The 26,525-nt window shown below is 32.2% G+C and overlaps 1 protein-coding gene across 6 annotated transcripts; it reads left to right on the forward strand.

Annotated features, from left to right (window-relative positions):
• The first annotated feature begins 4,889 nt into the window (after positions 1-4,889).
• Positions 4,890-20,440, forward strand: LOC105319935 (buccalin). Of its 6 annotated transcripts, none has more exons than XM_011417669.4 (3): positions 4,890-5,043; positions 19,144-19,293; positions 19,508-20,440. In XM_011417669.4, exons 2-3 carry the CDS (start codon positions 19,256-19,258, stop codon positions 20,178-20,180), a joined length of 711 nt encoding a protein of 236 aa, XP_011415971.3. In that variant the 5' UTR covers positions 4,890-5,043; positions 19,144-19,255; the 3' UTR covers positions 20,181-20,440. The 6 variants fall into 6 exon arrangements, with proteins under 6 accessions (XP_011415971.3, XP_011415972.3, XP_065926231.1 ...); XM_011417670.4 differs by having other exon boundaries at positions 4,923-5,043; positions 19,147-19,293; XM_066070159.1 differs by lacking the exon at positions 4,890-5,043 and adding an exon at positions 16,385-16,508 and having other exon boundaries at positions 19,147-19,293.
• Positions 20,441-26,525: the final 6,085 nt, after the last annotated feature.

Here is a 26,525-nt window from a genome sequence, read left to right on the forward strand (position 1 = left end):
CAGGAAAATCTATTCAGTCATTTCTGAGAAATTCTGCTGACCAAAAAAAAAAAAGGGGGGGGGGGTAGTAAGAAATAAAGTCACTGTAAGGTATTCCGTTGAACACGGAAGACTTTAATAGTACATTCAAAACCTTATATCATCTATATAGAACCTTATATATCATCAAGCTCCTTAGCATCTTCGCTGAACCCCTTACATACCATTGTCTAATCTTCACAGGATCGTCTTGCCTCGATCTCATGATCAATGTAGCACAGTTTCCGTTTACAATCCCCCATAAGACCTCTCGACCATTCCACCTCATTTCATATAACTTCTTTACTTTAAATTATCAATGTATCATTCATTTCTAACTTTAATCATCTACATAAGACCTCTTTTTCGTTTCTCGTCTACATATAAAACTCTTCACTACATATCGTCTACTTAAAATCTTAACCTGAATTTAAACAAAATTCATCCCCCTCCTTCTTGGAACAATTTTCTGGATCCGGGCATGACTTATTATATAACTATTAAGTTTCCTTTTCAAATATCATAAAACACTCTTTTTTTTTAAGCATCACACAACCTGCCTTATGAAATAAGCTACAGAATATATAATATTAGTATATATAATATCAATGACAAATTATAGAGAATATCATAAAACCCCCCATTGATTTTCAGTTATTATGCAAAACTTGTTTGCCGCTCCCTGGTTAACCTTGCTTGTTTCCGGTCCTTCAAAGGTTTATGTTAAAGATCGGTTTTATTTCATCTTGGTAATTAGGTCCCTAACAATTTATCCCGAAGTTTCAAACTTTAATTAATAACAATATTTATGTGAAAATATATAATTTCGAGTTTTTGTATGACGTATGCTCAATGGTAAAAAAAAGTGTTAATTTTTTTCACTAATTTTCAAGGTCAGACAAAATATAAAATTAATCGAGAAAATTTGCACATGGAAAGAAAAGAGACCAATGGACCACATTGCTTGACCAAAGTATACTGCTTGCTAGTTTAGATATAATAAATACAATAAAACGATAAATCTGAATGCGCATTATAGTTTCATGAAAACATAATAATTTATTGTCTCATGAAGTTTTATAAGGTACATTCTATGCTTCATGAAACTAGCCACAAAGACAACCATCAGACGGATTTTTTCCATGTGTTCGTGTACACAACGCAGCACAGTTAATGCACGTGCAATAAAGCTATCGGTGAATTTATGTGCTGAAAACATACACACTTTTCTTAATAAAATGCTTTCTTTGGTGTTGCAAACAAACGCTTAACTGATTCTTAAAAATACAAATAATATATTCGTATCACTAGGTGTTATTCTTAATTTATAAAATAATGTATATTCTTTCCAAAGTGACCTGATCTATTATGGCATCTCCCTGGGCTTCCAGAATAAATACACTTTAAGTTCTGTAAACCAGCTACAGTAGAATATAATGCGATTTACTTTCTATTTTTTTTTTAGTTATCATATTTTTTATATTTCCTTAGAAACTGGAACTTAGCCATAAATGGCGTCTCTTTGACCTCTTTGCTAACTGTATGACTAAATTTAAAACTCTTGTGCAGCAACTTGTGCAGCAATGCTTCTATAAGTTTACTGGTTTACGCTTAGATTTTCTACAGCTGTATATTTTTTAAGCACCCCCCCCCCCCAACAGTTGGTACGAATCATTTTTTTGGTATAACTTTCTTTCTTTATGCTTTTTACTCTTTTTGGCTTCAAAATATTTTCCTGATTCATTTTTATATGAAATATAAATAAAATAAAAAAGAATAGAAACTATCTCAAAGGAATTACAATATGAGTAAATAAAAAAGCTATTTTATTGCTTCCATAATACTTCACAAGGCCAATCTAATTAAATTTTGACTTGTAAAACAGCTTTTCTATGTATAATACATATCGTAGAAGAGCGATTTTACAAACCCAATTTCAATTAGATTGCATTCATATTTTATTCAGAGGATTTTAAAATTAAAGAAAAACTTCTAAATCAAGTTTTTATGTAAATTTCAATTAAACTATGTTATTATAGTCTTTAACTAATTAACAATTTGTATTAGTCAAATCGTCCATGACTAATTAAGAGGGGAGGAATTATCACATTGTGAATTTAATGAAAAACTCTATTTCTAACATGACTTTTTCTTTTTCTAATTCTAATTCTTTGTTAATTACTTCAATATTTACTTCAAATCCTCCAAGGGCTGGGGACAAAGCTAAAGAATATAGGTGTTGCTTGTTTTGCCTTAGATAAGCGTCATTCCTCCCATCAAAGAGTCACGGTCGTGAGAGTTCGTTTATATATATATATATATATATATATATATATATATATATATATATATATATATATATATATATATATATATATATATATATATATATATATATATATATATATATATATATCTTTTAACTCTGGACAGTTCCGAGTAAAAAAAACAGTACGGGTGCTTATTGTAAGAAAGAGAGGAAATATTCACAACTTCTGTTTTTGATTAGGCCATTCATCGAAATACAATACTTCAACTTTATTTTTGCGTTCGTTCTAATATTACGTTATAGTCAGGTTGTGACATTATGTTAATCACTCTTAGCTTCTGAAGAATCTTTTTAGATAACGACATAACTTCAAAAATCTGTCTATTGCCTAGATTCTATATAAATTTCACAAATTATAGGTTTCGTGGTTTTTTATAGAATTGTGCATATCTATATCAGTGTTGAGTACTAAACCCCTATAATAGCCCCTTGGTGACCCATGGTGGTTATAGTTACAATATAGGAAGCTTTCGTAACAGTTTGAATCTTTCAGACCACGTGGTTCTCGCAAAGGTTAAAAAACATGCACCCACCATATTTTCATTTAAGAAATTAACAGCAAGTGAAAAAGTTCACCGAGAGATACACTTGGTCAGTCACGTGATCAAACCCTTGAAGCCCGATTGGAAGATGACTGGTCTTTCATTCGAACAAACTGGTAAGCCCGCACCCAAGGAATTATTTAAATTTGTGCCAAGTTCGATTAAAATAAGCAGAGTGATTATGAAAAAGAGTAGGAAATGTAAACGTTTACGTATAACATCGATGCATATACGGACGCCTGGCAAAATGTGACTGAAATTTTCACTCCAGCTTTTAGCTCGGGTGAAATAAAACGACGCTGGTTTATTAGAACTAAAATAACATCTGGAATAATTGAATATTATTGTTGAACTGAATTATACATTTTACATGTAGTACATGAGTGTTCAAGCAATTCATTACAACCAACCCCCCTCCCCCCCCCCCCCCCCCCAAAAAAAAAACAAACAAAAAAACCCAAAAAAAACAAGAATAATGAAAAAGAAAAGAAAGCAAAAAGAAATGACATTGTCCAAAACGATAACTTTTACATACATTTCTAATATTAGAATATATCAAATGCTAACAAGGCGACAAGTCGTTTGTTTGAAGTCTCATTTGAAATTCCGAAAATTGCAATAGTATACCTAATAACATCCACCAGGTTCTCCACAAAGACTTTGAAACACTGTTTGTGCGCGGGATCTTAGAGATAATTAGTCTGTCTCTTGGGAACGGGCTTGATTAAGAAGAACACCATTTGTTGGAGTCCTGGTCTGTTCAATTATTTTGTCGATTCTTCATTACATGGTGTTAGGAGACACATACATCATTCAGGACAGTTTCATGGCCGACTCCGATCCGAACTCTCCGAACCAAACCCCGATCCTGAACTGGTTTTTTTTTCTCCCACGTGTAGTTCAGCTAGTATGTTCACTGATCATACTATACTATATAGAACCATGATGGGGTTTTTTCCTCACCCACATATCTCTTTTCTATTACAATGCAAAACGAATGATGAAGTGTTCAACAGCAGTTAAAAAAAGAAAAACATAAGCTCAAAATCACCTTGCACTTTCAGTAATCAAACTAAATAGGTGTAAAATATAACACCAAAAAATCACTACCGAACATTCCAAACCCTTTTAATTGTATAATACACATGCATAGAAAAAAATATGAAAAAAGAAGTCCTAGTGCCAGAACCATGGGTTACTATTTAATCTACAATATTTCAAACGTTTTTTAAGCTAAAAAAAAATGCATAATCTGTGAACTTTCGAAACAACTTCATATATCACCGTTTACTCTTTCAATACCAGTCATTTTTGTTCCATAAAATTTATTTCTATGATTTACTGAATATGAAGATGTCCTCTGTACTTCATTGCATTTGATATTTTGCCCTGTTTGTAAATGGGTCCATTTTGAAAAAAAAACCAAAAACAAAACAACACAAATCTTAGATTTCATTATGATGCTTAAGGGGTATTGTAACTTTGAACTATACAGAAAGACTTAAAAATGTCAAGGTTTCCAAAATGTTACAATATTTTGATGTTCCTTGTCATAGGTTAAATGTCTGCGAGTCCTAGATGTGAAACATTCTGCAGAATTCAGACGATAGAAAGTTAAATGATTGCTTAGCGACACCGGAAGCATGTGCACGTTTTTTCGGGTAAATTATTGTCTGTTGACACTTAGGTTACAAAGATTCCTCATAGAAGACATGAATTGTCGGTCGTAAATCAAGGGGAATCACCCTGTGTCAGGACGTATATGGGACAATCGCAATGACAAACGACCATCGAATCTCTCCCACCTCATCCTTATTTGATATTAATGCCCGTCATCTTTTATCGATATAGATGAATTTGAAATAAGAAATAAAATGATGGGAATAAAAAAACTCTCAGCTATCGTTTAATTATTCATCATCCTTTTTCTTTGTTATTTTTAATAGGTTAAGGATGCGATGTTGTGACAAGGCTGCAGATCGCAAGATCGATTGCGATTGATCCTTAGCGATATTCGTAATAACATTTAAAGCGCTACTCTAACATTGATTAAAATTAATCTAGCCAATGCCGGAGAGTTTAAATGAAGACAAGGAACCGCTAATTATTGCGAGCAAAATCAGTGGAACTCTCCAGCAAGATCGGCCTCGGAAGGTAAGCTTTCTATAGTACATGTACTTTCTTCAATGAAAACTTCATTATTTCCAGGTACTTTTAGAGATTGAAAATCTTATTGAAATATTTGTTAGGTTTATATTTTAATGATTTAGAACCAGTTGAATATTTCGACTTGTAAATTTTATTAAAGGTTTTGTATACATTTTTTTTTAAATATGAAAAAAAACACGTTCATATTGCGTCACTATAGATACTGACATAACATCTAACTATTAAATAAGCAGGCGGCCTAGCTGGAAAATTACAATTTTTTCAGTTGAAATCTTGCTTCATCGGACCAAGTATTTTCGAAAAAAAAAAATAACTATTTGCTAGGGGACTATTAAAAGTACTCACAACGTCGACATTGTAGAAACATGATACGGGCCGTTTACTCAAAGGTCGACCAATAATGGAGGATTACACGTAATGGCAAGCTGTTTTTTGACAATTTATTTGCTTCTGGGAATAATGATACTGTCTAGCACCTCTAGCGTTTCCTCTAAATGTTACAATACAATTGACTTTTATGATTTTTATCTGACAACTAATATGAAAGACATAACCGATGCTTGTCCACCAGTCTTGCGCTGGGCGATGAATCAAACGGATAAACGCTAGCTTTGAAACCAGATCGGGCAAGATGTGTGCCCCGGTGCATGTGTGGTCCCGATATCCTACATTTGTTGCTAATTACGTCAGAGAAGTCTGTTTAGGAACAACAATGAAATATTATCAACACAAAATGAGCATGCGGAGTTAGGAGAGACCAACAAAAATATAAAGTCGCTTTGTTTAATTATATAGACTGATTTATCGAAACTAAACAGTCATTTATTTTGTCACTGTTGAAATAAATGGTTCTGGCTTCACGATTCATTTTGTTAAATATAAGTTTCGTTTCACGCAATTTATCTTTTAAAAGCTGTTTACACAGATGACTATTATTGAACCACTTTATCCTCCCCCAGTGGATTTAAGCATAGATGTGCTTTTGAACATTCATAATCATGATAATTCTGTTTGCGATTTCTGCTTGAAATTATCTAAACTGTTATAAAGAAAACGCTCCTCTACTGCGTTTTTTCATTTACAACTTTTATTACTATCATCATATTTAAAAAAAGATTCACGTACACATCTTTCCTCCATACTACCAATGACATGTGCAGCTATATTTTTATTCTTGATTAAATTAACCTACACCAAATCTGCATCGAAACTTATTTGCCGCCGCTAATAATTGGTTTATGAACAAAATTATCCCGATGAGGCTGTTAGTAAATGAAATCAACACTTTTATCTGGAGTCTAAATGTCGAAATGCTATACATTGTATATACATTTTTTTTTACGTTTTGAGTGAATCTCAGGAAACTTGTGTTTTAAATTGTCGCTTGATCTTCCATTAAAGGTCTTCTAGTCAGACTAATTGTTCCACTCAAAGTCGCACAATTACAGGTCATTCCTCTTTATTTTCACTATCATCCCTTCTCTGAATTGAAGGAACAATAAATTATCTAATGTTCTTGTTTTGATATCCTTTTGGGTGTCTAACGTTGTGGCAAAATATGAAACAAAGGTAATAAAATAACATTTATATGGTAAACCTTTTTAACAAAGGTAAAACGGATATCGGCCACAAGGATTTTCTGTTGCATAAATGGACGTCCCAGGTGTTACGTAACATGGTTTTGCTGTGTTTTAATGTTTTATTTCTCTAGATATTACATCACTTGTAGAAGTAAAATATTTATCTTTTGTCAAAACTTGAGCGTGATCATATCGATTTACAACAATGGATGTAATCTATTTATATCTTTTGTATTCTTGTGTTTTATTTATTTCGTTTCAACTAAATAACACCCATTTGATTTTTGTTTGCGAGAAGATGTGAACCTTTTGACATTCAAGGTGTGCGTTGCCATTAAGAGTCATATAAACACGATTGTAATTAAATCGAAATCCATCAAGACGAGTGTTGTTTTAATCGATTTTTAATTTTGGCTTTGGTTAACTTTTTTAAAAAGGAATTAAACATACAGTTGTTCTAATTATTAAGACACAGCTTTTTGAAAACGAAACCAATTCCCTTGAGTGTCTCAAACTCTCGAGGCCAGGACTTGACTCAAATGCAAACTAATACAGTATATAATAGTGCCTGTTTGGGAGAGTAACAATTGAAATTATTATACTTTCATGTTTTAAAAATACTGAAATCTGATTGGTTTAGACGCAGTTGATAATCCGTTCTATTACCCTCAGCGTTAGCAACACACTTATCAACTGCGTCTAAACCAATCAGATTTCAGTATTTAACATGAAAGTATAATAATAATAAATAGTGCCTATTTGGGAGGGTAAATGTTAAAATTGACACAACAATAAAATCATTGTCAACCTCCGCTTCGCGTCGGTTGACAATGGTTTTCGAGGGGTGTCAATTTCAACAGTTATCATCCCAAACAGGCACTATTTATTTTATTATACCGAATGTCTTATTTTTAAAGAAAATTTTACTCTTTCATATAAGAAATGAAGTGAATTCTACGGCGAACCGTACGCGCATAATTTACGCGCATGTAACAATTCGTTGTGTTACCCGTTGCCAAGCGAGTTGCTAACGCTGAGGGTAATAGAACGTGTTACCAACTGCATCTAAACCAATCAGATTTCAGTATTTAACATGAAAGTATGATAATAGCAAATGCTGTCCTATTTGGCGCATGATCAATATCTTTTCGAAAACAAATATGCAGACGACCATTCATAAGGTGATTTTGCAATCCGCCAATTGTATCTCAAGAGGTTCATTATGAATAATCCAGAATATTCTATTTTCGAAATGTCTTATTATTTCTCTTTTAAAAGTTTAGTTTTGAAATTTTCTTTGATTTTCTTTTTGTAAAATTTCGTACTCAAAACGAAATCGAAATAAAAACATAGGAAAATATTTGATATAAATTGCCGTTTTATGGAACAAACACCTCAATAAGTTTTCAATTATAGTATATCTTTCTATCTGTTTATTTCAGAATATTTAGCAAATTCATTTATTGTTCAAATTACATGTATAATGTTATTTGTAGAAAAAAAATCAGAATTCCTGTTAGAAAAAAACCCGCCAAAAACAATGGAAGGTATAAAGCTAAATATAATGGCTATCATATACTTTAGTATTACATGTAAAACCAATGCGTAAACCCCTCGGAAGGATACCAAAAACAGATGAGATGAGTCAAGCTTAACTCTGTTCAGATATCTACACTAAAGTAGGGTGCCTTTTTTGTGTTGCACTTTGTTGAACTCTACAACTTAATTAGAAACTTAAACCATAATATTTTAAGTTAAAACTGACAAAAAGTTAAACCCTTATAAGAGAATTTATATTTTTACACGGAGGAATAGAAAGTGTTTCCGTACTGTAACTTAAAATGTTTTAATAGTGAATTATTGATGGCATTCAAATATGCACTCTCCTTTTAAAAGTACCATTTTTTGCCATATCAAGTATGGAAGAATGAAGCACATCGTAATTCAGAAAAAGCAATGTCGCATTGTCATTTTTTTTTTGGTTCAAACATTACTTTGAACTATCCTAAAGTGCTTCGGCTTTCGATATAAATTTTAATGTTGTAAATTAAAACAGGATTGATTTGTATATTGTAGTTCGAAGATAAAAGGCATAACAATTCAAAAGAGATAAGGGACCCAACCGACTTAAGCGTTGTACAAACCAAACAGTCAATTATTAATTAACGAAATGGGATTTGTTCAGACTACCATTGAATGCGAGCAGTTAATTTTTTTTTAACTTTTGAATTCTAATCATTTGCGTTAGGTGAAAGATTCTTCAAATATCTCCTAACTTATTAGAAATTTAAGATACAACTTTTAAAGAATATATTTCAGAGATTGGAGGTACATGTAACTCACTTCATTTTATGACGCTATGTCATAAAATGGCGATTAAAATGTTTTGTTGACTTCTTTGTATCAATCGATTTTGATGAATATCATGACAACTCAGTGGTTAAAGTATCAATCATGTCAACTGCAGACCACGAGTTCGAATCCGCCTGTAGCCTGTGTTGCATATATGCATTTTCACCCCTTGTGATATTTGCCCTTTTACAGTTACATTAAGCGGTTTCGTCCCGTCTTGAATTCGCCCAATCTAAAATTTGCCTGCTGGCGACAAGGGCAAAGGAGCGAAATTGAAAGAGGCGTATATTGTCATATTTATATTATGTGTTTTCCCATTCCAACAACTCCATTGGTGCTGAAATGCTGTTGAAAGCAAACTATATAACATTTTCATTAGAAATTATCAGAACTATCTATGCGAGAGTTCCACGATATGTTAGGTTGATTTTACAGTGGCAACTTGCTTTATGACGACATTCTGTTTTAAAGAGGTATGAAAGCAATTAAGACAAACCTGTATAAACAATTGTCTGTGAAATCACAAACATTTAACATTGTCAAAGTTCAACAGACTGGAATTTTATGTTACTGAATGTTGCATTGCATAAATACACATTTTCCAAACATGGTTTGAAAAACAAAGGTCGCTAATAGGCACGTTGTTAAAAACGCGATTAATTAACCAAGTAATGAATTAATAACTCCGCTGAGGTATTGCAATTTCCAGAGAACGGCCTTTCGAATAAAAGACATTGAACTAATTGAGACAGAATATAGGCATAATCGAGTTGCATGAATTCAATCACTGACACACGCTTTTCATGAAGAATAAAATATACCTAAAAGCAAGTATTCTCTTTGTAATGTAAATAGGAAAAAAACCCCAACAAATAAACGTCGGTGAAGAAATTAATACTTGCTGGTTCACAGCCGATTCAGAGAAAACCACCAATTTTATGTTACAAAAAGTACTTCTTTTGCTATTGTATTACAGTGTACATACAAGTACTAATGTTTCATGATCTGTTTGTCACACACTATCACCATTCAAATATCGACGCTCTTGTCTGAATCTAAACAATTACCATAAATAGCTGATAACAACCAGAATATGAATCGAACGCGTAACGGACTCTAATATGAAAAAAAATCCTTTTAAAGGAAGCGAAGATTGCACGACTAGACGAGGCTTAAAATTTGAAAGCCACTTCTTTATTCTGTCAGCCTGCAATCAATTCATTAGCGGGAATCCAGTTAGATTCTGTGTCGTCTGCGGTAATTACCCGCCAAAAAGACAAGTGATGAAGATGGTGGGCCCTTCACTGGTTTTAAAGTGTAGATGAACAAATCTATAATGAAATATTCATTCCGCTGATAACAAAGTGATACAGTGAAAGAATCGAAATACGGCTAACAATTGGAGTTGTATATCAAATACCGGTTGTCAAAAAAGACATCTTTAGCGATGGTCTGAGAGACAGATTTTTTTATCCTGGCAAGTGGGACTGTTGTAATTTGTACGTTATGACCGGTTTTCAATGGTCAGAAGATTTTGTTGATCAGCAATAATCAAATCGAATTATTGCAAAGCGTTTGAAACATTGGTTTCTTTCAATGACTGTTTTGATTTGGTTCCAAGATCATCAGCACTTGACAAAAATATTGATTTTCATTGCATTAAGAATTCATACTGACTGAGATTCCCAGGCTTTATATGAATATAAATTTTTTTTTAGTTAAAAAAAATTAAGACGAAGTCGTAACACTTTCAAGCATAAGTTTAATGTAGGGAGGCAGTAAGCATAAATATTCTGTTAAAGTTTATCTATTTGATATATTCCCTTATTTTGATATCAATGCAATAATAAATTTTACTTCATTAAAGTGCTTATCATCTTTTAGCAACATTTTTGTCAAGAAAATTGAACTCAAGTTTACCAGACAAATATCTCTTTTCTTAAAAAAGGTTTTTCCAAAACCTACACGTAATAGTTGACAGAAAAATGTTTTGCTTGTTAAAAGCTGGGCTCTCTGACTCATAAAGGAACAGCTTAATAAAGAAAAGTACAAAGATTATTTAATTTTAATATATTACAAAACTAATGTCATTTGTGACGTCATGTACTTCCAGTTGGTAAATTATGAAAATTAAGGTCAGACGACACGTTCCTCAATTTTATATAACATTTTCCAGGAATTTGTTAATGGTTTACTTCCACTCTGACAAGCTTTCTTGCAAAAAATTAGGATACCCTACCAGGCATTTCTGCAAAATTCTAGAAAATGCAATTTCCTATAAAATCTTCTTAAAAATACACTTATATTGCTGGTATAAAAATAAATAAATAATACAGCACAGCGAAATTCACTGTATTGGGCCGGGCTTTGAACTCACAACCTCTAGAACCTACGCTCCTAGCAGAAAGCGGCCACGGCTCTAACCACCTGGCCATCTAGGCAAGTAAATCTTACTCATTTTAAAAATCATTATAAGAATAATAATTTTTATTGGAACTCTTCATTACGAGGAGACACAAAAAAGATGCTCGAGGAACGTGTCGTCTGACTTTAAGTGAGAAAATATCCTGTGTTTCGTTTTTTCTACAATAAAATAACAAAAACAACCCAAATAAATGAAATCCTTTACTGTCCGGCATTTCTTCTATAAATATGGATTGATTGGGACCAAAATTCAGTTTCATTAAAAAAGGCTTTTAAAATATACCGGGTATTTAAGTTATGTCAGTCAATGTCACTTTGTAATTTAAGTTTCGTTTAAACACAATTTGAATAAAATTACGAAAACGTTAACTTTACCGTAGTATAAATAACATTACATGTAAATGTTTTATTCTGTATTGTCTGCGATTTATCAAATTATAAAATTCGGAAAATGTTACCCGTCTCAAAACTCTCACTACAAGCAATTTCACAGAAATCATGGCAGAGAGAGAGAGAGAGAGAGAGTCATTTCAGACTTCTATCATCACCCCGTCAGAGTCGGTTAATATTCAGTTTTGTCGAAGATGTTCCTTCCTTTTTGCAAAATCATTGTTACCCTTTATGACCCTTGTTAGAGAACACGATACAAGATAAATGATAGTAAAAAGTCTCTAGCGTTCCCTACAGGATACAACTAACTCAGATCTTGTCATGCATATTTAAGGAGTTAAAGTGTTTTAAGGGGAAAAATCTAAAAGGTATACTGCTGAATTATGAATTGTTACACAGCTTTCAGAATACAATTCTAGACGACCCAGGACCGACTTTCCTACTTTAACCGACTTTCTCCTTCCACTGATTTCTAAACAAGTAGTATACCAAAGAAGTGAGACAAGTACGAGCATGTACATACCGATCCAAAGGTTGTTGCGGACTCTGTGTCCTGAAATCGCGTGTCTTTCACTGACTGCTTAGTTTATTTGCTTTGGCACAGGCCCTTTCATCTTTGTGTCTGGTGAAATCAGACCAGGTAAACTGACCACCATTTCCATTGTCCAGACGTGTTGTTGTTGTTGTTTAGTTTTTGCTTTTGATTTTCGTATATTTTTGTAACAGATAAAAGAGATCTCAAATTTTCTTCCTTCCTTCATTTTATCTATTTTTTCTTTAAAAAAAAAAACCATTTCCTTTATAACTATGAAATAGCGCATGTTTTTGATTGATGGGAAGAGGTTTCATCTAAGACACGATAGCCCCATGGGGGGCGATAAAAGAAATAAAAATTGGTGCATTAATCCCATAACTGTATTTCAGTATGTTCTGGTTCTTCTTGGTGGTTTGTAATTCTGAAAGTATTTTGGATACCTTAGTGGTTTTAAAACTCGATTTTGATGTATCGTCTATGCCCTATCACTTATCTGTATATTTATCTTTATTTAATGTCTTAAATACCAATGGATATGATATCAACAATTTTCTTAATTGACAGAAATTGCGAGTATTATTTTCTTCATAACAATAATTACATTTAAGCACTAAATGTTATTTTGGCTGATCAGGAGGAAATGGTGATCACCTTCAAATTACTTTGCCCTTACAAATCTGTCGTAACTTTAATGATACCAAATAAATCACACGATATTACGGAATTAGAGTAGTACCATATTTTATGGGCTTCAAATTATTTTTAATGAAATGAATTATGAACTTGGACAACACAAATCCTTTAAAACCTTGACACACAACTTCCATTGTCTTTTAGAAAATAATTATTCTCTTTCCTAACTACATTATCTTTTTATCTCATTAAAATCACATTTAGGATTTTATTATGAATGTCAAGAACGGAAGAACGAAATAAAGCGTGACCTTTTCGAATCAGTCTCGGATAATCTCTGTAAATTGAAATTCATATGAATGAAAAAGGGAGCGGGGCACCATAATCCTTCAGAAATACCTAAGGTGTCCCGAAGGTCTTCCAAAGAATTGTCAATGTGCAAAAATCCCAGATCAGTCCCGAGGAGCCGTGAAGAATCGGATGTAGGAATGTACTATACTGGATTCCCTTTAGTGATGCGATAAAAAGCCGGCGTTGTAATATATCACAGACACCACAGCGAACTATCAAAGGCAGCGAAAATTGATTGTACTTGGAACGGAACGCGTCCGGTTCTACAGAGCGCTTTACACACAGCTAGATCCCAGTGCTTCATTAACAGACACCCGAGAAATTGTTTGACACCGATTGTTTACCCGCGGGAAGAATATTAACATCCAATTTAGTTCTTTAATCATATTTAAAATATCATAAGCTTTAAAGTTAAAAGCCATGATCAAACTTTTTTCTATTTTTGATGACTGCTAATTCGGAACATTGCTACAAGTCGACCATCCACAAAATACCGAATGAAAGAAGATTTAACGTTCAATCTATAAAAACCTTGCTTTGTTACTACGACCCATATAGATATTTCCGGCTTCAAAGCTATTTGGTTACCTAGCGTATGTCAGCTAGACTTCGACATATAAAGCTGAAAAATATTTACTACCAAATACTTGTACATACCTAACATTTGTAAAAAATGAAGAAAAAAATCCCTAGAAATGACAAAACAACATACTGGTACTATGTCTAGATTGACGTCACGGTTGACCTATACCGTTAAGGTTTAGCAATTTTCTCTGTGTTGTAATCACAAGGAAACCATTTAGATGGTAGAAAACTATGAATAATTATCCTGTTCATAGTGTTGTGTGATAGGCTCAGAAACGAAACCCCAACCGAATTGAACTCACTAATGTTGTCACGTGCCCTGTTGCCTCGTGTTAACGAAAAAACCTGGAACGTGCTTTATAATAATGCATGTAATATGACGGAATGAATATCGTGGACCCCCCCCCCCCCCCCCAAAAAAAATAAATAAATAAAAATCTAAGAACTATATTTGATATGGTTCAGTACAAGCCGTCATTTTTTACTAATGTCTAAGTAGTATCGTAGCATTACATATTTTCGTTACAAATCAAAAAGAAAATATCCATCAAGGAAATTCTTGTTATTAGTCAACATTGAATAAAAATTCAGAAGCTTGATTTTCTTAGTAAAAACAAGGGGGCGACATTCAAATTTGTACCTAAATATTAAGTTTTAAAAATTAAATGATCTTCATGATGTCATATCCACACTGTGATTTATTTTTTTTAACATTAATATTCAGCACTTTTAAAAAGCTCTTTTGATTCTTTTGATTTTTGGGGGCAAAACAGGCTATAATACCTCATGTAGTCTTTTAAAGGCAATCCTTCTTTTTTTCGAGAAGCAAGGAGAAGAATTTAATTTTAATGATATAATTTAAACTTCTTTTGTTGTTTTTAACAAGTATGGAGATAGACGTGTGAAATATACCGAGTGATACAATTTTCTAGACTTATTGTAAGTTACGGATAAGACAGGTAGGCGCTTGAGTAGGTGAATCTCGTCGTCATTGAACGAATCATTTGTATAACCATTTATGTATATATGTCTGACTTTGTAATTAAAGATAACGAGTGTAAATTTTAATGATCAAACCAAGAACAAGTATATTAAATGATATATTTTAGCAATGAAATGTTTTCTTTGGTGAAAAATGGGGTATATTCTAGCAAACATTGGAATAAAGAATCATATAAGGACTGTAGTTTTGCTGCAATGGTTGCTAGTACTATATCCCGTAAACAAATACATGTAATCTATTTTTCAAATTTACATTTCTTTTTGAATCTCTCCTTAAATTTGCAGGCAATTGTGAAAATTGTGTTGAAAGTACGTGTTATCGTCTATTTTGATTTGACAATTTTACAAGGAAGAGCCAACTCTTCCAAAACAGTATTTGGTGCATTACAAACGTCTATCAAAGTACATTAATGAATAATTTTTACACGGCGAGTTAACTTATATTTTTGTGGTCATTATGCGTGGATTATTTCACGATCAATCAAAACTTTCATCTTCATTAAAAGTGCTCGACTTTTAATAAAGGTGTAGTAACTTCCATATTTGGAATTGGGTAACGTGTATGCAACAGTAATCTAAAGTATGCTGAGTAAATATTCGATGACAACTTCTGTTTTAAACTTTGTTAAAACCATTTTAAACACAATCGGATTTCTAAGAGACGCAGAAGAAAATGCAAACATAGAAAATACTCCAAAACAGAATAATGTGTGTTTATAATTGCTTAATATTGTTAAATATCCTCATAATATTGTTTCTTACAAGCACATAGATGTGCTGTCTTAAGAAGTACAAATATAGTAGATGAAAACATCAGATTAAAACTGGATTAAATATGAACCTAACTGTCCTATTCACTAACTGTTTAATGTTTATTGAATTCAATTCCTCGTTCTCGTTATGCTCTCGTATTGGCAGCAGGAATATAAACCACTTTTCGTCATTTTTTTGTTCTAATAGATTAATTTGATTTGCCCCAAACATCCATTCATAAAAGAACTTTCTTTCATTCCAACACCACAACATAAGAACCTGCAGTAATTCAACATATTGTTAGTGTTAAAAATCACATGTTTTGAAGTCTAAATCATTCATATGTTTAATGTAAGAACGTTCCAATTGATGACAAACATTTCTTGATATCAAATGACAGCGATCATAAAAAAAATGGTTTTGGTGATAACCGAAAATGGTTACTTTTCCCCCTTTAAGCATGAATAAGTGCAATAAAATGAATTGCTCTTAAACATCTCAACACTTGAACACCAAACCATAACGCCTGTATCATTAAGTGAAACGGGACAAGCATCAACTGAATGGAGAGGAGCAATAATCACTTAAATCAGCCATGTTAAGACAGGCAGACATAAATATCAGCTTTTGGTGAGATGAAGTCGGTACATCACCATAGTTTTGGGTTCATCCTACTCCCTGTATCCAAAACCACGCATGACAAATCTTAACACGTAGGCCTTAAAAGAGTTCAAATATCTGCTTTGCATATAGCGGGGATATAAGCGCGGGAAACATCAGGTGACAGATGTCATCAAACGCCACGATTGGTGCTCACATCTCAGGCAGATCTAACCGCTAATTACGTAAGTCATGTCCAATGAAAATATCTCACTTCATGCGTTTGAATTATTCCGATTATAAAACCAGGAGTTTTAAATACCAGACAAATTGAAAATTTCAAGCCATTTAGATACAGGATTAACTCATATGCAGAATATGGTAAGTTTATAATTTTAAAAAGAAAATGCGATCTATGAATTTCATTTGGTCATATTGCAAATTAAACTCCAATTTCAAAAGGTTTGTCATTTCTATTGAAGGGTATATGAACCCAATCTAAGTAAAATATGTTTTTCGCAGATAAAGTTTAATCACAATGAGATACGTTGCATATGAATGTACATATCACATTGTATGATGCTTGATCATCATCATTTTTGCTGCTCTGTATTGGTTTTCCTTCGGCAGAATCATATAACATTACCTGTCAATTTCCATTTGATTAAAGTTTCCAATAAAGATTTTTTTTATCCATCTGTCATCGCTCACAGGGAAATTTGTCTTTCCTTTGTTTATTTTTCTGAGCAATCTTTCTTTTGACACCCGATTATTATTATTATTCATAAAGTACTCTTCCGAAAAACCCCAAATCAAATCCTGGATTGTTTTGGACCATAAATTGTATGGCCTGTGGCAATCTTTAATGGATGGACAATTTACACCAGGAAAAAGATTCAGAGAGAAATGTCAACAAATATTGAAGGAAATTTGAGCCAATTTTCTTTTCAACATTACTATTCTTGCTTGCAATAACACTATGCGTTCTGTGAGCTTATCTTTTGTAATTTGACAAAGGAAAAGAACTTGTTTTCTTAGAGTACTCCCCCCACCCCACCCCAAAAAAAACCTGTATGACTCAATTTTCTTTTCAAGTAAAACATTGTTCGCCTTTTCCGTGGCAGATATAAACACACGGCTAATTTTCTTTAAGTATCTTCATTATGTAATACAAGACCAATAAACGATTAATGGTTATTAATATCGGTTGCAGTGTTTGCAAGTAAATAAGGCACCAAAATTACGTCGATGAAATAATCCACTAAAAATAATACGATGCCAACAAAACATAATGGTTATTTTATCTGATGTTCGTTTATTAAATAAGCAACAGAGCAGATGTGTTTGTATCACAATCACAGTACCCCTGCTCTTTTACTTAGTTTTGCTTAAGCTAATATAGTATAGGAAATTATCTTATTCTGAACAATTGATTTTGATTTTCTTGTAGCCTTATCAGAACATGATTTGACGTTGGGCACCAATAAACCTTGAACAATTCATTCATTAAACCATTATTTCTTCAGAAGTTTTGAATTCAAGTAAATGGCAAACGTACAGTATTGACGGTTTTCAACGAATTTTAATGATTCTTATCTTATTAAGCAAGGATTTATCAATTTTGAAATTTTTATTTGCATCATTGATATATTTTACGTATAATACAATACATCACGTAAAGATATATCTAAAGGATAGCCAGGACCTTGAAAGTATTTGAGAGGTGTGTAGAAAAAGGAGTCTCATGTTCATTAGATTTATTAATAATAAAGATTAAAGGACATCAAACTCACCAACAAGGATAGAAGATGAGCTGGAATCTAATCACGCATCCAATAAAGAATCTATAAATCATTCTTCGACTAATATTCAGGGTACTTAAGAAAAAGCATAAAAAGTGCAATAACACTATGTGACCCCTGGAAAATATGTTTGCCAACTTGAAAAAATCCCCGAAGCAACGTCTTGGTCAGGATATCCGGTACTATGATTGAGAGTAGAATGAATTTTAATATTGAGCTGGCCTTGGTCACGTTTTTATAAGTGGCGATGATATTTTACGTGAAGTAAACTCACGTGATATCGCAAAATGTAGATACGCAGTTAATGAATGAGAATATAAGCATAACCCACTTGATACTTATTTGTCTTGTTTGCTGAAAGGTAAAAACATCAATGATGTCATTTACGCTCTTCATTTCTTGTTGGAAGATTCAAGTACCAAATATGTTTTTAGCGAAAATTAAAGTTTCATGTTTCATAGGATATGAAACAATCTGCTTATTTTCTCACCTCTCATCGATAAGTAATTAACGCCTTTTTGCTACTATTGTAATAAGTTATAGAATGTGGACCTAAAAGGGTAAACATCCACTCCTCAATTAGTATTGATAACACGAAGAACTACAAGGAGTTTTGCGAAAGGTGTTTGGCAATCATAATGGACAATTAGAAAAAAACTCATATTACAGTCTTTTTACTAGTAAACAATTTATTATTTCCAAAAAAAAAAAGGAATGAAAAGACCGTTTTTTAATTATAAGTATTTGATTTGTAACAACTCCATATTTAGACTTTGAGAATCTTCAATGCTGTTGGAGGAAGAAGAACTGTGACTTAATAATTTTGATCACCAAAGTTACTGATTAACGTTTTACCAAATGACTGTTCATCTATTTTGATAGCTGCACATTTGCTATGACGCAATTGGGAGGTGTTAATGAGATTGAATGTAGGTTTATATATATTTAGATTTGTTCGTATCTTACATCACTCACGGATACCATAGGAGAAGGTACTGCAAACATTTTGGTTATATTGCATACTGTGATCTTTATTAAAGTATTCATAGATGTAATTTGTTAACTTTTTTATTTTTAGCAGAAATGACACCAGATATCTGATTTTGAAATAAGAGAAATTCACTTCAACACACAAAGACTCGAGAATACAAGAAAAAGGACAGAACTCGAACTCCAAAAAAAGACTTCAAATGGCGACAACAAAATCAAATGCAGTTTTGTTTACAACGTAGGTACATTAATGTATGTTTCTTAAAATAAAATAAAGAAAAGTGCAGAGTGAATATGTTGTTATTTTTCAAAATCATTGTATCTATTTTTCTATTTTGTAAAAGAATTAGGAATACGGTAAAAGTTCATATCTTTAGACTTTCCATTTAAAAATGATCTTTTGTTTATTTTTGTAAAAGATGTGTTGCCATTCAGTCTTCGTTTCTTTTCAGAATTATCTATGTCGTTTACACAATCGGACCTATTGCAAGTCAGAAAAGTTTTAGATATGACGAAAACTTGTACCAAGACCAAGACGAAACGCTTGTTGAAAAACGACAATTTGACAGACTTGCGTCCGGGCTTATTGGAAAGAGGAGATTAGACTCAGTGGCTAGTGGCTTAGTTGGAAAAAGACGCTTAGATACCATCGCAAGCGGATTAGTTGGAAAAAGACGACTCGATTCCATCGCGAGCGGATTAGTTGGAAAACGCCGACTCGATTCCATCGCGAGCGGATTAGTTGGAAAACGTCGGCTCGATTCCATTGCAAGCGGACTGGTTGGAAAACGTCGTCTGGATTCCATTGCAAGCGGACTGGTTGGAAAACGCCGACTTGATTCTATTGCAGATGGGCTTGTTGGGAAAAGGAAAATGGACTATCATTCAAACACTTATCCAGATTTTCCTGCCGCGGAGAAAAGGATGATGGATTCCCTTGCAAGTGGATTGGTTGGTAAGCGTATGATGGATTCCTTAGCAAGTGGGCTGGTGGGAAAGAGGACAATGGATTCATTAGCCAGCGGACTGGTGGGGAAACGCACCCTTGATTCCCTTGCTAGTGGTCTAGTTGGCAAAAGGCAAAGTTTTCCTGATTTTTCGAAAGGCGGAAACGAAGAGGACTGAAAACACGGTTCAAGCATTTGGATCAAAAACATTTTCTGAATTTCAGCTATCAAAAGAAAATATTTTAATCATTTAACTATTAACGAACGTTTTTGAATTTTGAACAATATTTTCCTTCTTGACATAAACTGGACTTTAAGAGTTAAAAAGCTATTGTTATATCAATTTACACTTATAGATTTGTTTTGTTTTTTGTAAAAATATATTTATATCAGACTGTTCAAAGCATGCACAAATCATAATAAAAATTATTTTTGGTCGTTTCTTCTTAGTTTTTACTGGATTAAAAACGTTAAATAATTTGCTAGAGTATTGTAAAACAGGTGCGTTAATGAATTCAGAAACTGTGTACCATCAGACAAAAAGTGTTACATTTGATAGGAGGAAAGGAAATAAGGACTTCCTTTAATGATAATACCATCGTCAACTGCAACAAGAACACAGAAATAAAGCGTCTTTTATGGAGGTTAACCCGATTTTAAGTGCGACACATGGTTTAGGACTTCCTGAAAGAATCAGTCTAACTTAATTACCTGTCAGTCTAGATCAAACTTACAGCCATCGGCCCTGTCTTGAAAAGAAATTACAAGCTAAAAATGAGCGAATTTTAGAGTGATGAAAAAGCTAGTGAAAGGTTTTACCGTCGTTTGTTTTTCCAGTGCTAGCAGTGAGATATTAATGTTACTAAGCTACCCTGTTCAGTGTGTAAAAAATTTAAATAACTAGATTTTGTTTACTTCTAGGTAGTAAAATTTCGTATTTTTACAACCAAAATAATGAATAATAGCCATGCTTTAAAATTCTGACAATTTTACCCTCAAATATACCCTTTGCAAATGGATCAATTTTATCTAAGTGACGTCACAATCTATTTGATAGGCCTTTCATTAATCTTTCTAAGAAGGCGATGTATTTCTGTTTAAGACGAAATGGAGAAATTGTTATTGTTTAAAACAAACTACTTTATTGAGAGCCCAGATTTTTTCGTTAATGAATACTTAGTTTTGATTACAGATAAATGCTAAAACAAGCCAGATAGGTATTTTATATTCATGGTATGAAAAAGAATTAGAAACACATTTATAATATACAATCTTTTTTTTAATTTATAGACTATAGTAATCTCTATGAGACAAAAAGTCTCATTCAAAGATACCGGATGATATTCAAATCTTAAAACTAATATTTTTGAATATTTTTTTTTACTAAATCTTATTCCACCTTGGATCTCTTAGAGACCATTTTAATACATTGTATAAAATTGCCAGATTGTTATGGATTCAAAATCGTAGATGAAACATTTCTAGATGAAAAATACAATGGGATACTTCGCCAATATTCTTTTTGGTTGATATTTTCTTGGTAATTGGTGAGGAGAATAAGTTAAAGTAAGGCATGGAACATATACAAAATTTGAATTCCCCCAAAATCTGAAATTCGATGGACCTAGATGATAACTTAAATCAAGTAAAAACATAGAATTCACATGAAAGTGTTAAAAAAAGCCTAAGGTTTAGGTGGATCACTACCTGTCGGTTTACTGGTATAAACATTCCCTGCCCTACTGTTGATCTCTCAGTCCAAATTGAGAGTAATTACACCATAAATGCAGTGCCATAGAAATCTATAAATGACAAGACGACCGCAAAAAATGCGACATGTTTGATTCTTCCCATTAATTCAGTGACTTCTGTTCCTACATTGGGTTGTCAGTGATATTTTCCCAAGAAAAAGCCACAGGGTGTCATTCACTTTTTAGTCACACTGTTTTTTTTTCTTTCCTTTTTTCTGCCGTAGAAACCTAAAATTTAAATGCATTCACTTACTACAAATAAATTTTACCCTTGACATTGCAGACACCGAGAGCTTCAATTTCGATTTCGGCTCGTCGTATATGAGTTGTATTGCTTAGTTATTAGAATTGTATATATCATATTTCTTAAACCTGCAAGGTGTTTTAAAAATAACATCTATTTTATTGCTCTGGAAAATTTCGCACTTCCTCTGAAAGGTAAAATTATTCGCCCGATATCGAATTAATATTGCGTCATTCAAATCGCTTTTGGGATTATTCTGTATATAACTGTAATAAAAACCATAAATTAAAATTTAAAATGTTTCATAGTTTCAAACATTGGATAAACTTTTGATTTATTCTACCGACATTTGTCTGCAATAATAAGCGACCCGTTTAACCTGTCTAGTTACTATACTACATGTATGTCAAAAACCGGAAACTTGCATCCAATGTCATCTAACGGAAAGTGGAAGGTTGAGTTGATTTATTTCTTTTTAAAACCCCCCAAAAAAAAAAAAAAAAAAAAAAAACCCCTGATACAAATTATTATTATTGACAATTTTTTAAAGACTTCTATCAAAATTTCAGCAAACATGTATATATGGCAAACAGGCAATTTATTGCACAAAAGAATGGGATAGTTTTGGAAATATCTCTCTCTTCTAACACAACCTGCCAAATATTTGGTGAATAATAATAATAATAATAATAATAATAATGATAATAATAAAAAATAATTATAATTTTTTTTTTTACTTCTTAGTTTATGACTTCAGTAAATTTTTAAAGTTTGTTAAATTATCAAAAGCTTGTATTTTATCATTAGATACTACACGTACTAGTATATCAATATCTAAAGGTTTTGTGAGCTTTTAAAACTGAAATAGGAATCTGCATCCACAAATTAAAACCTCCTTACTCTAAAATTACAATATCTATAGTATAATCGATTTGACAATATCAAAGACTAAGCATTATCCTCCTGCTGTAATCAAACATGATTTTCTAAAAAACAAAAAAAACAAAACAAAACTTATACTAATGATATAAAATTTAAATCGAGATTCAATTTGCCAAAAGTTGAGAATTAAATACTTATTTGGTTGCCTGTAGAAGCTAGTTGAATTAAAATAAGTGGGAGTTATCATCCTTAGTATACATACAGTGTATGTGTCATGTTCACAAAACTATTATATGTTTTTTATGATCCAGATAAGAACAAGTCAATGGCTTAAAAATTTCTCTACACATATTTGGTATGGTATGAAAACCATTCTTACTCTTTATTTAATAGTGTTTAATTGGTTTTAAAACATCAAAGATAAAGGACATTACGCTTGATGCTAATGATGATTGGAAATGTTCAATTACGTCAAATGAAGAATGTTATGTTACTGAATAGAATATGATAACTGATAATTTATTTTCATTTATAAATAGATTTTCTACGGCTGTTAATGCGTCATATATATGACTAAACCACGACTCAACTGACGCAAACACCTTCTTGTGAAAGAACCAATTGAAGTATTTCTTTAGTACGACTATTGCCATAGGCCCGAAATTGTTCATCTCTTAATTAACCTTTTGAATGATGAAAAATTTGAACCATTCTTTGAATAGAAAGTGTTCTTTCATTCTCCTCTGAACACAAATGTTACCCTACAGTCTATAAAAATGATAACTGAATAGTCTGAGTAAACAATTACATTAACATTCAAACTATTTAAAAGAAAACATTTATATGTTTACCTCTAAAAATCTGCATCGTTTAATTTTCTTTTACCTTTATTTATACTTACATGTATAAGCTATGTGAACATTTCACAATACAGTATACAGACGTCATATTTTGTTTTATGATATGTAATAATCAATGTATTATGTTACACGAATATAGTTCACATCGTGTACTTTTAATACATGTATACCACCTTAAATACACCTTATTATTAATAACCTCTGATCACATGCATTATTAACCTTGCTTGATTCAATATCAATTTTTAAATATGGTATCTTTTAAAAGGGTTTTACTTTATAACAACATTGTGTACACACTCTTCTAATCTCTTAAGACAAATGATAGCTTTAGCCTGTATTCAAATCCATAAATTCGAAAACGTTTACTTTTTAAGTTCTGGACAACGTGTAAATACAAGTGAATGTCTCTGCTTTGACTCATGTTTTGCCGATGATATGCCTTGACATTTGGTAACTGACTCATTTTATTCATTACCTTAGTATAAATCTATGTGTCTGATGTAAAGAAATAAAAACTTGCCTATCCTACGCGATTTAAATAGGTTCCCATATCTTGAAAACATACTAGTATATGTTATGTGCAGATAAATCTGAGTCAAAACATAGCTTTAAGTGTATAACATTACCAATTCTGACGTTAACATGTTCACAAGAATAAATGATTAGAATTTGCTTCAGTAAAGAATACAGCCCACCTCCATATTGCTGAGATTATTATGTATGAATAAAAGCTGGTTTGACTGTTACTCGTTTGAATCTATGGGCCCATTAGTTAAAAAATGTTAAAACTCCTAAAATATCAACTCGTTTGTTGCTCTTTACTAATCATTGTAGCTCGGAATTTGGAAAAACGTTGATGTATCCCAACAAATTACATTTACAAACCATGAATCTCCTTCTCATCATAATAAATAAAAGTCATTTTTTTAAGAAAAATAAAGCTTACCTTATATCATCGACTTATTAAAAAAAGACTTCGGGGGTTTAAACCTGTTATATGCTGCATTATGAAATAACAAATATTGCTTGTTTCTTTATATTATATTAAAAACCCCATATCTCAGATGTGAATTTTTTTCTGAACAAGGGATAATGGTAAGTATGGCTTAAACACTGTTAAAACAAAATGTATCTTTTCTGTTCACTCGTACAAAGAAAAATGCAACCTTTTATACCAAACCTACTTTTGTACACTATAAGATATGCCACAATTTTTGACTTATTTTTTTAACTATTGATTCTAATGATTTAAAAAAAAATTAAACTGACCCTCTAATTCTAGCCATGAAAATGGTTTTATAGCTAAATCGAGATTAAAGTTGTTACAAAATAGGTTATGCATACTAATTTGGTTCGCTATAGCATATTGTTTCACTTGAAATGAGATTTATCGTTCTTTGTGTAGAAACAGTGTCTTAGTCATGTTCACAAAACTGTAATTTCTTTAATACGGTCTAAATGAACTTGACAGTTGATTTTGAGTTTCTCTGCAAATATCTGGTATTTATACTAAATTATTTTTGAATATATTTTTTTAATATCAAGACGAAGGATATTACATTGAACGTTTAGGATAACTGGAAATGTTCAATTACATGAAACGAAAAAAAGGAATATTACTGTATATAATATGATAACCAACTATTTATATTCCTTCATTATTCATTTGTCTACTGTTGTTGATTTATGTCAAAAAGGGGATTATTTCAAGAAATCATTAGACGCAAACATCCTCGTGTGACAGGGCCAACTGGAAAAGTCCTTGGTACGTAAATTGCCATCGGCCTGAAATTGTGCAACCCTAAAAAGAATTATTATTATCAATGATGAAATATTTGATTTTTTTCTAACAATCTCCGATCTTCTGCAATGTTTGATAACTCTTTAATATCCGGATTTTTTTCATTCATTACATAGATCTGCCTATGAACAATTCTATATGTCAAAACGCCATATTAACTTATTTGAAGAAGGAACAGGGTGTTTTGCTAAAATCTTTCCTTCGGCGAATGTAGGTAAAACTCCTTTCCAAAGGTGAAAAAATGAATAATTCCCGTTCATACAAACTTAGATACTTGTATCAAGCCAAACTAAATCCAAGTTACACAGAGTCAAGATTTGAGTTGGCAATCCCCAAATTTTATTTTTAAAGTTTAATGTTTACAATGCTTTTTAAATGTTATTTTAATAACCAAACAGAATTTGAATGTTATTTGTCAGGTAATAAGTGAGATACATGTACATACAAAGCTCACAATTCTTTGTTGTATAAGCACACTTGTGCCATGTTTATGATTATTTTGATCACAAGTACTGGTAAAAATTCGGTTTTAAGCAATATTTCTCTAATTGCATTTGTTTTGGTTACTTGCATATGCCAAATTCCGTGTTGGTTTAAGTTAATTCCGACGCAGCATTCGGTAGGGAAACAGTAACATGACACGGACTTTGTTCACATAATAAAAGAATTTAGGGCTCTAAATTAATTTTTTAACTCAACGACTATATCTCAAAATTTGGTTGACCAATAAAAATACTATCATGTCGCCCTCTACCTTCGACATCGGGCGACATTACACTCCAGTGCTTTACTGTCACCTCGGGGCAAATATTCTGTTATGTCACCCTCGAAGCCATGTAATATATATAATATAACATTTAAAACAATCAAACTCAGTTTAAGAACATGTTTACCTCATTAAAAGTATATTTTAGTTATTTATGCATCTTCATATCTTACAATTCAGTGACTTGTAAAATGTCAATCGGTGCTTTCAATAAGT

This window comes from Magallana gigas, chromosome 8 (assembly GCF_963853765.1).
Source record: "Magallana gigas chromosome 8, xbMagGiga1.1, whole genome shotgun sequence".
Classification (NCBI taxonomy): domain Eukaryota; kingdom Metazoa; phylum Mollusca; class Bivalvia; order Ostreida; family Ostreidae; genus Magallana; species Magallana gigas.